The 17,473-nt window shown below is 33.5% G+C and overlaps 1 protein-coding gene across 2 annotated transcripts in view; it reads right to left on the minus strand.

The window, feature by feature from the left end:
• The window catches only part of Epac (Exchange protein directly activated by cAMP), a 135,088-nt gene that overhangs the window by 70,496 nt on the left and 47,119 nt on the right, over window positions 1–17,473 (minus strand). Inside the window, exon 3 of one of the 2 annotated variants that reach the window (XM_069043490.1) lies at window positions 3,276–3,334. In XM_069043490.1, coding sequence (XP_068899591.1) covers window positions 3,276–3,334 — 59 coding nt within the window. Of the gene's footprint in view, window positions 1–3,242; window positions 3,335–17,473 lie in introns of both variants that reach the window. The other variant, XM_069043488.1, reaches the window with a different exon arrangement.

A 17,473-nucleotide genomic window follows, 5' to 3' on the forward strand; every position in this document is an offset into this window, starting at 1 on the left:
TCGTCATTAGCTCATTAGGTACTAATTTGGACTAATTTTCATTGTTGTAATGAAATTATCAGACGTAGGTACGACGGTATATTTTATTTTTATTTACATCTTTAACAATGGCCGATCAATTTTGTAATTACTACGTGTAAATACAAATGCTGTTAAAGGGACATAAACCAAAATCACTTTTGGCTTCAAAGCCTAAAATTTTTTTAATTTGTCTTTCATGCTTTTACAAAGGAGAGGCTATGAAAGAACGACTTCTTCAAAGATCGTGCACCATGTTATTGGGCCAAATTCTTTTAATGATTTTTCGTGAAGCTTTGACAACCACACTTTCCATTGATAATTTTAAATTCTCCATTCACATTCTCGCTGAAGTTATTCTTGTTTAGTTAGTTAGAAATGTGTCTCCTAAAGATAAATCGTTTATTCACTCGTAAGTATCATCAGTATGCTAAGAGGATAAAATAAATCTTATTGACTTACTTATTGAGAAGGCAGTAATCCAAAAGGACAGTACCTGTCACATAATATTACGTTGAGTTTTAAGGATTAGATACTAAATTTAATCTTTTTATTCTAGTCCATTCGATGTGGATTAAAGTTATTAAAGTTAACTTTATTTTTGGCTTTATCCAGAATTTCATATTCAAATAATATGTTGGTTGTTGAAACTTAGTTTATAGCAAATGAGATTTTAGAATCCATAAAAGCACAAAACTCAAACTTCGCCTTTTGCTTCGATAGTAATTTTATTTTATTCAGATAATTTATTACTTATATGTCTCACGGACTGAAAGTAAAGGAAAAAGCAAATAAACCAAGACACTTTCCAAAACACATCGTTGCTATTTCTCGTGCTATTTATCATACAGCTAAATAATGTCCACTCATAAATATCGTATTTTCGAACGTTTTTCTCAAGATTCTCACATTGTGGTGATTTATTGTTAAAAACATCAAAGTTTCCTGTTCTTTAATGGATGTATGGAAACCGTTTAGATTCTCAAAATATTTTACCATTTTTATGAAGGATCATTTTGGGGAACTTTCAAAACTTCGAACAAAACCAATTTTCTATTGCACGGAGTTGGATCATTTTTCATTTTACGAAAGAAACTTACATCTTCGTGAATTATAACCCATACTGGATGTTCATTAACACAAAGATAAATCGAACACGTATTCCTCACCGCGGGCAGTATTTCACTGCTGGTTGAACACACAATGCTATTACATACTTTCATTTAAGCCAAGATTAGCTTGAAATTATGCATTGGGAAGGTTCAGGACCGCCGCAAATCACGCGATGGGAGTATTTGCATTTCAATCGATTTCAGTCGGTCATCATCGCAGATACCTACTAAAATACAAAAATTTACCTCAGTTTATTGTTAAAACTAAATTTTGTTTTAATAACGCCCATTCATATTTTTCTTGCAGAAATATGAATACCAAACTAGAATAGCATCAAAATTAAATGATTTGAAATTATTGGACTGTGAAGAGAGAACAGCAAACAGCAAGTTGCCCGCCAAGACCAACGTTATTCCTTAATATCCGCTACGAACCTTAATGTATGTTAAGCACGAAGGATTTATAAGAAGAGGAGCAAAACGAATCAGGATTTTTTCTGAAAAAGAGTAAATAAATAATAATAGTTGGTTTTACTTTAGCAGGAGAAAAATGAGGAATCGATTAAATACCAACAGTAAATAAAAAAAGTGTGAAAGACAGACGCAAGGGTTTGTTCATCAAATAAGTTATCTAATTCTTTGTAAATAATAATATACAGGACGTATTAAAAATGGCGCATAATATTTACGTTACGCGAATCTGCGTTGAATATCAAACAAATAATTCTAATTCGATTTTGGTCTTAGACGAATATTTTTTAAATTAATATTATTATCAAAAATGAGATTAATGACAATTCTTGTTACTTTCTGACTTTACTCAAGTTCTAAAAATCACTCTAGCTTAGTTGCGAAGTTGCAATAGATTTAAAATTTACAAATAAAGTTACAAATAAAACCAATAATCAAAATGGTAAAATCAGTGCTGGAATATATATTTTACTTGTTGAGTTATGTGTTATTGATGCCATTTAAGTGTATTTCACCATTACAATCGAGGCAAATTTCCAAGTTTGATTGTTAATAACTCCATGAGCGCAGGGTTAACAGTAAATTGGTACTGCAGTTTTTTGCTTCTATCTCATCATAGAACGATGTTATGTAAATAGTATGCGCCATTTTAATACACCCTGTATATAATAGAAAAAGTGACGAAGAACTCATGACCATATTTCGTCATATTCTACAGCACTAGTAACATAATTTTTAAATTCATTAAAATTGAACCATTTGCTGTTCACAATTATAACATTTTATTGGTTCCCTTACATAAAATATAACATATAAATGTCATCATCAGAGCAAACAAAAAGCTTTTTGTATTGTCGCTCTGACAATGACAGCTTTACTATCGAAACATGGGTCAGCTTTAATTTAGTAATAAATTGTATCTGATGTAAGAGAATCAATGAAATGTTATCCCTTCGTCATTTATTATTTAAACTTATATTCTGTCCATAACCGCGCTAGTACCGTAACAATTTATTAACGGTTCTATCATTTTGTTGTTTTCACAGCAACCGAAAGGTATTCCGGTATGTTGATCTTACTGTGCCTGTTAGCGAAGAGATAAATAAATGTAGTTTTTTTTTTTCGTTATTGTTATCTCCATTTTGCTGTTCTCTTCATAATAGGTATATGTATTTGAATCACATGACACACATTTGTTAAATGTTATTAAAATATTTCCAACCTCATATCATATTGTGTAGTGTAGTGCGAGTAGAAGGAACAGAAGGACAAGGTTTTAGATTAATATATTTAGAAGCACATTTAAAACTAAATAGTTATAACTTCAGCAGCACGAAACACTCTCTAATAACATTTCTATTTATCTTATGGCTCTTGGTAGCTAAAACAACGTTTAAACAAGCTCAAACATCAGCACCACAGACACTGATATTATTTTAATACTCGCAAAGCTAAAATCAGTTCTGAATATTTATAGATTTTTATTCGGGCTGGTTTTTTCATCAGGACTAATGAGGATCCCTTTGAAGGGTATTACAGGAAAGTGTATCATTTCAGTGTTTGTTTTTCACATTTGGACTTTAAAAAAACATCCCATTTCATCATTCTGTACTTACAAATCGAGATGTATCATTTGCATACCTTTGTGTCAGTTTCGGGTTGAATTATACGTACTTCCAAAGTTCCAGCCATAACAGCATACCAGCATTTTCCCTTGTCGCCTTGTCGAAACACTGCAAATAAAAACACTCGTTACAGAATGCCAACTTAAACACACCGAATTATACGAAGGCCTTTAAAACCCTTTCATCACGAAAAAATAAAGAAAATATTAGCATAAGCCCTAAACTGAAATTCAAATCGATTCGACCCACTGAATAGGAGACAAAAAGTGATTAAATGGGTTGAAAGGTCACATTCTGCGTTTCATGGAGCACAAGAAGTGGAATTCCCTTCTAATTAGAGAACTTCTCGATTATTAAATAAACTAGTAATAAAAAAAATGGCGCGGTTGATTGCTTGTTTAAATTGCTAATTAAGCTCCGAGCTTTACTGTCGCGGTGCGGGATGAGAAAAACCCGTAAATGGACGCGCGTATAACTGAAAACAATGTAACTAATTAAACGTAAAGTACACAATGTATAAAATTACCGCGCCGAAGGTTTGATCAAGTCTTAAAACTAACTTGGAAGCTAAATTTAAACGAAAACTAACAATCGATTCGGCGGGACAAGAATTTCCAACTCTTGTGTTGTTGTGAGCTGCAATAAACTTAAACCATCTTCTCGGTTGAAGTTATAATTGAACTAAATCACATTTTAATTGAAGCGGTTAAATTAATTATTGGCTGACACGTAATTTCGAGAAAAATTTCGCACTCGTGCAAACAATGAGGAAGCGTCTCCTGCTGGGTTAAACGCCTGCGACTGACGCAAACTTCGCAAGCCGAAGATAACGGGGGATTACGACAGCCCCATTGATTCCAAAAAGCTTTATTGTCTCATGTATACCTTTGATTTTGCAAGGCTCGAAGCAAATGCGGCATTAGAGAGCTAAACTCGGTTCTTAGCACTCAGACGGTTTAACTTTTCGAGGTGGAATACGTTTCGATCGGTTTTTCAAAGATATTATTTACGTTTTTCAAGAGAAAACATTGGGCTTTCAATGGTAAAGAAACGCCGATAGAATGTGTTGGAAGGCGGTAAGTAATTGAAAGCGCGCAGCTTTTCACTAAATCTCGCACAACGAATTCGTACATACTTTTTTTTCTTTAAACACGGAAAATCTCTTACGGAACTTTTCTGCTGTCGTTCCCTTAAATGCTTTAAACATACCGCTTTACGAAGCTAATCAAATTTAATTAATTTTATCTCTGCGCTATCTACGTAAAGTAATTAAAATTTTCAACAACTTCTAGGTTCATAAAACACATTTAATATAATGTTAGTATGCACTTCTTTAACTGCAGCAATAAAACTTGGAATAAAATCTAGGTAAAATGAAGTCAGATAAACATTGTCTTAACAATGTTTTAATTACCTGGCTTATCTTTTTGTTGACTAATAGATCCTAAATTATATGCACAATTATTTTCAATGAGGTAATCACAAGTTACTGGCATTGCCAACTTTCAGTAAAAACTGTTAGGTTATATGACGTTATTCTATTAATAAATACAGACGAAGAAATAATCTAAGAAATCTCATTCTATTAGTTTTAAATTATAATTGATAACTCTTTAAATCCTACCTGATGAAAAAGAAAAGTTTACTGATTTAAGGGGCAGTTAAATATGTATAAATACGTATTAAAATAATACTTCAATGTAACATAATTTTTGAATTATATCATAGAGATATTCAAACAACGGCAGGATCTAAATAAGGTTACAAATGTAAATGAGAGTGATGTTGGCGTATTTTCATGAACTGGTAAGTGCTCATAGTGTTAGTTCCGTAGCGTATTTATCTTTTAGTTTATAGAGTCGAAGAAATATAGCCCCTCATTATTATGGACGTACTACCCGATGCCCGATGCTACGAAGTGCAATTCATTTTTACTATGGCAGAGTTCCGTCTATTTAAGTAATTATTGTTGTTTTTATTTCCGTCTGTTTGAATTAATAATGAATGAAGTTAGATTTTGTCTTCATTTGTTGATTGTTGTTGACATGTCACTATGGCAATATTACCCTACAGCATAACTGTACTAGTACAATTATGACTCACCTACCATCCAACTTTTGTGAATGTAAACCAAGGCTTACTATACTGAAACCGGTAAAGGAAATTTACAGCCTTAAAGAGTAAAGAATATTTCAGTTGAGGATCAATTATTGTAGTTTTCGTTTAAATTATAATGTAAAAAGCCATAAATAAAATTATGAAATACGAGTCAAAACAACAATTAGAGCGAGAGTACGAATTATTTTAAGTGAAGCTACCAATTTGTTACTTATGAGTTATGACGAGGAAAACTGGAGAAACTACCTTTAATTATTTCTCAGGGACAAAGACTTAGTTTCGCGACAAGTCGCATTAATTACTCGTAAATGGGTTGAAGTAAAGTACATTTTTTCAGACGTACAAAATGCTCTACACTAAAATGCATTATGAAAATAAAAAATATATCTTGAAGGACGTTATATTGAAACATGCGGTGTGATGTCAAGGATAGTCTTCTGTTATAATGGGCTTGTGCATTCGGAAATTTTGAATGTACAGTCGTTGACCAAAATAAAATAGGACAATAGTATATAACGGTATTAGGCCGATATGGGTTATATAACAGATGAGGTTGAGATTTTATAATCAACCGAGTCTGTTATATCCATATCGGCTGTATGTTGTTTTATAGTTTTCTTTATACCAATAATACTTAACATTTATTTGTAAGACTGACATTTCTCTTTACTTCAAAAATTAAATTTAGTTGTCATTTGTGCCGTAACCGTAGCAACGGCAGCAAAAATAACGGCCTCGGTCTGATAATTTTGAATAACGGCCTATAATTTTGAATAACGGCCTAGACTGTTATAGGTATCATATCAATCAAGCATTGAGTACTGATAAATCCTAATAACAGTATGGTATAAAGAAAAGTAAATTTCGATTGTGTAATTCGATATTTTTGCGAAATCCATCTCTTAGGAAACAAAAGTGTCAAAAATAAAAAAACAATTCTGATAAGTGTCATCAGACGACAATATTTCAAAAACTCATAATCATTCAATTGAACATAGTGACAGTGACGAGATGACAAGTAAAAAAACACAACCTAACTTTTTGTAAATCAATTGTCAAATCAAATCAAGTTGTAATCTGAGACACATTCGCCTCAGTTACACTACACAAATCTTTGAATTGTGAAACTGTCTAAGGTAACACTTTGTCCTATTTTATTTTGGTCAACGACTGTACATAAACTGCACAAAACTAAAATAGTTATTTGTGTATCAAGGCCCAAAAAGTGCATCCTTTTCGTCCGAGTTTGGGTTTTCTAGTCGAGGCGCGACCGAGAGTTGAAAACAGGCGAGGACAAAAGGCACTTTTTGGTGCACAGAATGTTTTTCGTGTTCGTTTAATCAAACATGAATTAAATGTAAATTTTAAGGTTACCTTTGACAGATGTCAAGTTAGGTGTATAAACTGAAAATTTTATATATTTAGTTATATACCGCTTTTCACGTTATGTATCTCGGGAAACGAACACGAAAACGATGATACTATGTGAAGAAAAGCATTGGAGACTACAAGATGAACAAAGTGAAATTCACACAGCACGACTCGTTTGAAAAGGAAAGTGTTGAACTTTTGGGATGCGCTTGTCTTAAACTTAAATATAAAAGAAAACTTATGGGGCTGGCTTTCAAGTAAGATTTAGCCTAATGGACAACAATATCAATCGTAAAACATCTAACTGCTACTATTAAAAATGCATGGAATGAAACATCACCCTTTTTTTCCTGAATCCATTTTTTACTTCATTGCATTTAAAATCTCTAATCAAAAATCACATTATTATAATATAATGCAATACAATCATTTTTCTCTTTAATCAACTAACTACTATTCCGAAAAAATGTAAATGTAAAAATGAATAATAAATGGTTTAAAATTTTCTTTAGAATCCAAGTTTGTGTTTGACTACCATAATTTATCATTTTGAAATTTTATCCAGAAGTTCACGTTCTGTTTTGTGAATGTATCGATGCTAATTGAAACTTCCTTGAACGCGAAGTTTATAAGATAAATTATTGTGATTAATAACCGAATATTATTATGCGTTCAAACATTAAGTAAGTATTGTTTCAGAATTTAGCACTAAGGCAGAGTTAAATTGCAATTAGAGTTTGTGGTGAAACTACTGTGAATATTTATGTATTTACGGCAGGTGTCCAAAGAATAATAAAAACGATAATATAAATATACAATATGATCAAAAAGAAATCAGAGCCAATGGTGAAAATTATTGTCAGTCATGTCGTAGAGCAATTGTATGCACATAAGCGTTCAATGGATGGGCATAGACACTTTGTGGTCTACAACGCTACTTTATAATAAAACATACCTCATGAATTTTAGAGGTTGGAATTATAACTGTACGTTTTATTACTATTATCAGATAATGGAGAAAATTTATAAAATAAACAAGACCAACATTTTACATTAGTAGGAATGGGTCATTTAGCAGCTTTATTGCCAAACGCGACGCCACTGGTAAACAGATTTTTCGTTGAAATGTCTAAGAAATGTCAACGATGTGCTGTTGTTAACCTAGAAAACAACTTTTCGATTTCGGCAAAGTTTACAGACGTTTACTGTAATTCTAAGCAACAATTATCACAGAATAAGTAGTAAAATAGGTCTTATCATTGAAGGGGAAGCATTTTTATTAGAATGTTACTTGAACTAGGGTGAATAGGCAACCAATAAAACGACCGTGCATAGCATTTTACGTACTATTGCGATCAAAAAATTTTGGACACTAATGTCATCGTGCTGTCATACATTCTAAAATCTAAAATGACCCTTATGTATTAATAACCTCAATTTTGATTGTGTCAATTTTGAAAATGTGAATGTCAGATTTACCGAGAAAATATTCAAAAAGTTGTAAAAATCAGCCAAATGGAATAGAACGAGGTTTTAATTAATAAAAAATATAAAACAAATACCCAAATGCACTCGCATATTAAAAAAATAATATTTTAAACCGGCATGATTTAGAGTAATTTTTTTAATGTGACAGAAGTTTGATGTCCAAAATTTTATGATCGTAATAGTACGATCAAAGTATTTATGAAAATTTGTTAAAATACAGCCTTTATTTATCATTTTTTAAGTAATACGCTAATTCAGTTGAAAACATTCACAATGTAAAAACAAAAATGTTACAGTCACAGTTCGAATCCATTCAAACAATTTTTAAATGTCAACGAATTCTAAAAAAATTTAATCGATGCCGCAAATTGTTTAAAAAAGCAAATACCTACGGCTCTACGAAATTTATTTTTGATCAGACAGAAAGTAAAAAGAAATTATAACGTGAACAACTGTATGCTTTGATACTCTTTGATTTTTTAAAGGTAATGAAAAGTTCCACATAAAAGAGAATAGCACATTCATAATGTTCATTCTGAAAAAAAGTAATATCCCTTTTATTAAAATTTTCACCTAACACTAAAGTTCAAAGTGATTCAAAGAGAACGTAAAATGTCTGTTCAAATGCAGACATCCATAACACGTTTTGTGATACGAGAACGAGAAGAATGTTTTAAATGATGCTGTCAATAGGTAACTAAGCTACACCAGGTCCAGTCAACTTTCCTTTGATGATCCCGGAACAAAACGTCGACACCGCGTCGAAAATTTTCCGGCGGTCCCGTATTTACACTTAATCAATTTTATGTTTGATCATAATAATTACGAGCCTCTCAAAATATGAAGCTTAATAAGTCATTAAAGGTAGCACTACATCAGCGAAGTAATGTTTGTTTGTGGCAAACTGATTCCAGCAGCCCTATTGCACAACAATTCTACCCTTATTTACGACCTCTTAAGTGAAATTTATACCAAACCCTATTAACTTACCGCGTTGCATTTACCCACTTAACTGTTCTCATTAAGGCCATGCACTCAACCAACGTAACTAAGATGTAACAATAACACGTTTTCACTAATGCGTATCAGGAAGATAGGTGGTGGATCTGAAAACGATGTCACTTTAAAATTCTCACCTCGTCTGTGGAGGCAGCTAAGAGACGATTACCAACCCCTGCAACAACCAAATACCAAGAAAGACGTGACGCCGCAAGCCTCGAGAGTTAAAGAGAAGAAAACAAAAGATCCACGAAAGGCATCGCGAAAAGGACGACCGATAAGGACAAAACCTGTTTCATAAAAAAATCGTCTCGATGACAATGGATTCGAATCGACGACACTTAGACGGCGTTAGTTGTGTTAATTAAAATCAAAACGGCTGTGTTTTATGAACTGTAAACCGTAATTCTCCTCGAAGTGGATGCTAAAAGGGAATCTAAACAATTTAAACATTGCTTATTTGACGGGGATTTATTAATCATGTCTCTCACGCAGATGCTCGACGAGTTCGATAGTTGGAGAAACTCGATGAAATTTCAATATTTACATGAATGCACACCGCGCTGAGGTCTATCTTTAGCGAAACCAGACAGGCTGTTTGCGGTGTTGGTCTTCACTCGTTAACTAGCCGAATTGGATGAATTCAGCACTTCCGATAGCCTCGAATATTATTTCCGGAACAAAGCGCATCCCAGTCGATAGAGGGTGAAATTTTTAACAGCGGAGCGTTAAAATATTCAACGTGCCCGGACTCGATTCACCCCGAAGAAAGGAAAACATCGAGAAGTAAGTGAATCCGATCGAAATCTGCCACAACTAAGTTTAGGGCCATTGATAGAAGAGCATCGGGCTGAAGATAACATCTGTTGGCTCGGCACGGTGCAATAATAGAGCTTTTCAGGACGGTTCCATTTTTTCCGGTCTAAATCGATAAACCAATTGAAAATAAAAAGGAATCTGCTGATACAAAAAATCAAATCAAACTTTTAACACTCGCCTGCAGTTGGGGAAAGGTCAAAGGAACACGGGTGAGAAACAGATCAAACAGGAAACGTCCTTAGACACTTGGCGACAGGACTGTTCCTAGGTATCCCTAATAATTTATTTGCAGGTGATACACCGGCACGGAGCAAACACTAAAGAGCTATATTGGGTTTGTCAATAAGTCACGTTAGCGATTCCTAGTTGTTTCGTATTGCAGGCTCGACTAGATGAAAATTCGTAATTCAAAGTTTATAAAGATATCGCAAAGACGCTCAAATTCATTATTGGTGAAAAATCGAAACTGTGTTATGTTGCACGACTAACATTTTTAATATATTTTCATTTTAAATCTTATCCAGATCCTGTAATTGCAAACTGAGATTAATGTTTGAAGCAGCTTTATTAATGTAACGTATCTATTTTCGCCTGCGGCGTAAACGTTACGGTACAAGGTTGCAATAATTTATCCGTCGACAAGAACAGTGTTTATTTAATTTGATGCAGCGGGTATGAACAACAGTCTAAACATGGCTAATCAAATCGAAACATTAATCAATTTCAGTGAAAATGTTTACAAAATAAGATACATTTTTCTTGGGACGTTAAAGTCTTCATATTGGTGGATGCGCTGGGAGCTGCTGTCACCACGTACAGTCAAAGCAAATTATGGAACCTAAGCAATATACCTACACCTATACTTTGGATAAAATGCATTTAACTGGTTGCGAAAAAAAAAAGAAATGAAAATTTTCCTAATGTAAATTTGGTTTTGTCCATTTGTCAAAGAATTGTCTATTTGACAATACCTACCAAATCATTTCTAAAAATGTCATAGAGTTTTGACCAGAATTTTAACCTATGTCTCGTAAGAAGTTTTCACACTATAATCGATTCACGATGAAGTTGGATAAGGGGTGGGTGTGATTTATTTTTTCCTGTCAGAAATATGACACGATTGTCCCGACATTCAAATTTGCACAATGTTGTCTAATTTAATTTCATTAAAAATTTATACAGTGAGTTTTTTTTAAGACTGACCATAGGGTTTTACGTGCTAATTTTTCAACCCCCTGTTAACTTTTGTTCCGATAAAAATATACAAACCATTTTTGGAACAAAGTTGGAAGATTTTTTAAACTATCGGATAGATTACAATTTAATATCCCAAACTGTCGAAAAAGTTGTGAAAAAATATTTTTTAGGGCGCCGAAATAATAGTACGTCGAGCGGCCGCCAGAGTAGCGCCATTGTCGGCTCAACCTAAGGTCACTAAATCAACACACTACGTGTTAAGGTAGCGCCATTAGTGATTTTATATATCTATCCTTGTCGCACAATAAACTCAATCTGGGGATAAACAAAACAGAGTCACGTTTGAAAATGTATAATGTCACTAAAGACTGTTGTCATTTTGCCAAACTAAATTCCCTGAAACTGATGTCTTCCTCGTCGCACTTACGACATTTGCATTTATTATCTTTGTTCCACAATAAACTCACGCCAGGAATGTAATGGCGCTACCTTAACACGTAGTGTGTTGATTTAGTGACCTTAGCTCAACCAGCACCTGACGATCTCCAATTTTGGACGCTTTCGGCGCGCTAAAAAATATTTTTTTCACAACTTTTTCGACAGTTTGGGATATTGAATTGTAATCTATCCGATAGTTTAAAAAAACTTCCAACTTTATTCCAAAAATGGTTTGAATATTTTCATCGGAACAAAAGTTAACAGGGGGTTGAAAAATTAGCATGTAAAACCCTATGGCCAGTCTTAAAAAAAACTCACTGTATACGGAAGTACTGTAGTTTCAATTTGGTTGTAGGTCGTAAAATTTTATTGGATATTATGAGCGATTAACGGGCACAATGGTTGGGTTTGAAAAGGTTGGGAAGCGGCGCGTGCCGTTTGCCGTACAATGCAAATATACCAAATGTACAATACAACCCTGCTTAAAATATTACCTGCTAGTGGTAAACTAGGATTTATAAGCCCCGCAAGATCTTTAACTTAAAGTACCATAAAATTTTACGACCTACAACCAAATTGAAACTACAATATACAGTTTCTCATTAGTACCTAATGTTATCATATAGCATTAATAAACCTTGCATATTTGTTTTTATAAATATTCAAGTTCGAATTTCAAAGGCATTCGTACTCAAATTATGATTCAACTCGAAATACGTTCAAGCTGACAACGTTTCCGTCACATAATTTAACCTTAAATTGAAATTTGTAGTAATTCTGATAGAGATTTTTATTCTGAAAACAACAATGTATCACAAGTATACACTTACATACCAAAAATATTTTTAAAAAATCAAAAAACGCTACTATCGTCTATTGTAAAGGGTGTTTTTTTAAATTTGGCGTCGAAGTAGGCGTTGGAGAGTCGATTGAGAGCGCACCACTCGTGTAAAAGCGTAAAGGTGCAAATCCACGATGAGATATTTTCATGCAATTTTGGTCTCATGATACAAAAATTTCACGAACAACTAAATTTCATTGTGGAAACACTCGTGAGAGACATGAAACACTGAAACATAGCATAGAGATATTGTCTCCTGCAAGTTGTTCGTGAAATGTTTGTATCATGAGACCAAAATTGCATGAAAATATCTCATCGTGGATTTGCACCTTAAGATTTAAAACCTGTATAGTGCGTTACAATCGACAGTTCAACGCCTACTTCGACGCCAAATTTAAAGAAACATCCGTTATACTCAAACTGCGCTCCATTTTGCTCTAAACATTGGCAGCATTTCTGCGCAATCCCATATGCTATTATTTGTCATTTGTTTTTCCAACTAATTTAATTTGGCTACTACATTGTAACGCAATGCATTTTGATAGCTTCTCGCTTGGTGCTCGTCATTTTTTTCAAAAGTTAGTGTTATTTTTTTTATTTTTTTTTTATGTGAGGTTACACTTGTGAATGTGATACATTATTGTTTTCAGAATAAAAATTTCTATCGGAATTACTAAAAAAAAAAAATGTGTTCGCATTAAAAAAAAAATATTTTGACAGTTTAGCCTTGAACCCTTGGGGCTATACGTGAATTTAGTAGGCCACTTTGTAGCCTATCCACAACCATTTAATTTGGTGTATAGATAATTAAAATCCTCCAATAAATAAGGGAGCTATGGACTCGTCTTTTTTTGGGGGGACACCCTATATGTATAATAGTTCTGTTATTTTGTTGTCTCCGTAGCACCCAATGAGGATCCGGTAATTTTTTTTACTGTGCCTGTTAGTGAAGCGGGAAACGAATAAAAACAGGTCGGTAGCGCAAAAAATACATTTTTTGTTCGACACTGTCAAAATTTGAGAATTTTCTCCTGTGTGAACGGATTTTCATAAATGTCACCACTTGTCAAAACGAAATGTCAAGCTAATTTTAAAGATTTTAAGCGATTTACTGCCTTTAAGGGGCTCGTCGGACAAAAAAACGTTATATTCAACTCGTTCGTGTGTAAGTTGAGCTTCTTTTGGCATTCGTGGGCCCACTCATGCCAAAAAAAAAAGCCCAATTTACACACCACCTCGTTAAATAAACTACTATTTTACCGTGGAACCTCTAATTTAAAAGAATTGTAAAAACACTACCGTTAGTTACTGCAACCACATTATAATTATCAATGTATAAATCATATATTTGTTTCAAGGTCTATTTAATTCTATGATATAATGAGCGTTCAAAAAAATTTGTGGTTTTCTCCTTTGTTTACAAATCCATTTCGTCTTTTAATGGGTGTGCTTCTTGACATTTCCTTCAAATACCTAACCTCACTTTGACGATTATTTTAAAGTAATCAATTTATAAATAAGTTATTATCATTATTTCATCAATTAATATCTAATTCTTTTATTAACTTATAGTAAAAAGCATCATGTTACATTATGAAATTGCAAATGAAATAATTCACACCACTGTTTGTTCCTTGAATAAACAACATCCATGGTTTGACAGTTGACCAGGCCACTTGACCACAACATTTTTTGAACACACGTTATCAATTTGCAAAAAATTTGACATACCTGAATGTAGGTAAAAATAATAGTAGTTTATTTAATGAGTTGAATACAACGTTTTTTTGTTCGACGAGCCCCTTAAAGGCTCCAAATCGCTTAAAATCTTTAAAATTAGCTTGACGTTTCGTTTTGACAAGTTGTGACATTTATCAAAATCCTTTCACACAGAAGAAAATTCTCAAATTCTGACAGTGTCGAACAAAAAATTACATTTTTTGTTGCTTTTTATAATCAGTTGATTTTATTTTATTTTTATTTTACTTTATAGTGTTGTTTTTAAATCATTTTTAATTCTTGTACTGTTACATTCGAACCTAAAAGAAATGCTACCCAAAAACTATCACTTTAAAACCATCAGTGCGATATTGTAACAATAAACCGAAGATATTCTGCTGATACGTCTATTGACTAAATTACCCTCAAGAAATTGCAAACAAAATAGGGCGCTCATGATTTTTTGAAGATTCTTTGAAAGAGCCCTGTCACGAACATTTTATCGCAATTAACTTGAGAGAGAGAGAAGAAATCCATCTCGCGGAATATTTTCGTTTTAAAAGCATCTCACAATGATATTTTCGAATTTTTGTTTTCAAACAAATGCAAATTGAAAGAAAATTAAATTTTAATTTCAATTTACGCGTCAAAGAATAAAGTTGCCAATTGACTTCCTACAGATTAAATTCAAATCAATGTTCATTTAAGCAGCGAATTTTTGCCAAACCGAACGAATGTCAAAGATGTAAAAAAGTAAAAATGAGGACCACACCGGCCCAAACCGCCAACACGGCTCAATTATCCTGTTGCACAGCGTATTTCATTTAATTAGCCGCCTCGTTCGATGACGTTTGCAAGACAAAGAGAATCTAAAATTAAAGCTTGATTATAACCACGTTTAATAATCCGCTTTGAATTAATTGAAATGTAAATTTTACCCAGTCGAAATAGAAGCCCTCTTCTAGGACGTACCTAAACACTGGAGAAAACGATGCCATAAATTCCGTGACGTCATCCGCAGAAGCTTCATTATCGCGTAATTTAATTTCCGAACTTCATTATTTGGCATTTGCGTTAATAAACCCAAATAAATCTGATTCATGACCAACTTTAGGTCACACAGAGGGCACCTCTGACGCATCCATTCGGAGCAGTTTTATCGCGACAAATTTTGAAACCCCCTCAACATGCACCCCGGTGACGAGCCCATCTCACAATATCATCGACGTACGTGACAACAATTCCGCGGTCCACTTTTTAACGAAATGGGGCTTCAAACGTGAACGTTGTAATTGAGTTGGTAACCGAAATTATCATTTTGCGGCGAGCATGTATGTGTTAGAAATTATCTAAAAGCCAGTAATTACAACGCCTCCTGTAGGAAATATGGGTGTCCTCTGGAGTCTCGGATGTGCGGTTTCGGGTTTGTTAATGCGGTTTGAGTGCTCAGGTCTCCGGAATTCTCTCAGGTACAATCAATTAATCAGTGCAAAGTTTAAATTCGTACAAATTGGCTAGATCTCGCCGTGATAAATTTGCACGTGATTGTCCTGTGCGGTCTTGACGTGATATAGCACACCCGGAAAAATTAAGAATCGATGAGGGGAGAAAAGATGTTCCCTGATTCAATTTATTTCGCCACTTGACAGAATTCCCATTTTGCTCCGTTGCTTTTGTTTTAAATTCCCTCCCCTTTCCGAGTAAATTTAAACTCGCATCCGAAAAAAAGAAACATCGGATATCATCAATAATTCATTAATTTATTTATTTAGAAAAGCATGTGGTTTCTCGGGGCACGTCTGTTGCGGTGCGGGTTCAAATGGGGTGAAACAGACGACATGTCAAATGAAAATAATGAAATAACGAATTTAAAACTGAGCGAATTCGTGCAAACCGCCTACACTACAACTTCATTAAGTTTCAGTTATTTGGACAACTGCAAAATGATAAATGAGCGATTTAGTAACAATAATCGAAAGTTTTACACAAATTCTAGAGTGAGTGAAAAATCTGTTCTGACCCAATTTGTGTGTTGTGTTAAATATTAAAGGTCTCAAGTTCGGTAGGTGTGTCTCCGCTTCTGTGCTCCACATTGGTTGATAACCAGTTTTTTTGTAACGTACACATAAAGTTCAAATTTAATGCCGCTAATATTTTTAATTATTGCAGCTATCATAATTATCATTTTTTATTTCGTAACCACGTTCCTAATTGGTTAATGGTGTCACGTTCATGTTGAAAATCAAGAGGCTGGTACTTCAACTAAAATATAACTACGAGTATTACAAATTCGAACAAGTTTTCCTACTGTTTAATGTCAACAAACTAGAATTTACAAGATAAACAATTCTGCACCGACTCATCCAAGCGACTTGATATTTTAAACATTTTTAACCGATTTACAGTCCAAGTAAAAAACTATTGAAACTAATGATATTGGAAATTAATATAAATTAGAAAATGTATTTTCTGAGTGTGTGTAGCATAGCTATAGTTAAACAAGAAATAAGAGGGTGTTCTTAGAACTGTTTCCTTTTAAGGAATTGTTATAAAACGAGTGACTGAAAAAAATTCGTGTAGTGAATAATTGAAAAAGTTTCTTACACCACCATTAAAAAGTTGTTTTTTAATTGTGCGTGGGAATTTTTTTTAACTTTATTATATTTCCACTAAGTTTTGCTTAATTTGCTACAAAAATTTAAAAACGAAACAAAAATAATGTTTATGGAATTCTTGTCAGTGCTTCACTATCACTTTCTCTACCGTGTTCACTCCTTTATGGACTGTAAAAGAACTCGAAATGTACACACGTCAACGTTTTGGCATTTTTTTTTATTTTTTACTGGTTACCTAAGTTGCAAGTGGCGAATTAATGATATCTTATTCATATCTGACGTTTTATTACTTTTCTTTTTAATTATACGGTCTGATTTTGAAAGTTATGCCAATATTTTAACCTGAGGTAGTACATGTTAAAAGAAAACAAATTAACCCAACTTGCCATTTATCAAAGAAATCACTTTGTTGGGGAAACGCTGAAAATTTTCAAATTTGGCGGGCAGTTTTGACGAGCGATCAACCTAAAAAGTTAAGTTTGTGCGGTTTAATATATTCGCTGTTTATTTAACAAAGACTTAAATACAAGTAACCAAAAAGTAAGCAGTGTATGTAGGAGAGAAGTTAGAGAAGTTGCGTCCCAGCGGAAACAAAACAAGCATGGATGCCGCAAGATAAATCCATGGCCGCAAGCCGTGGAG

This window comes from Tenebrio molitor, chromosome 3, assembly GCF_963966145.1.
Source record: "Tenebrio molitor chromosome 3, icTenMoli1.1, whole genome shotgun sequence".
Taxonomy (NCBI): Eukaryota; Metazoa; Arthropoda; class Insecta; order Coleoptera; family Tenebrionidae; genus Tenebrio; species Tenebrio molitor.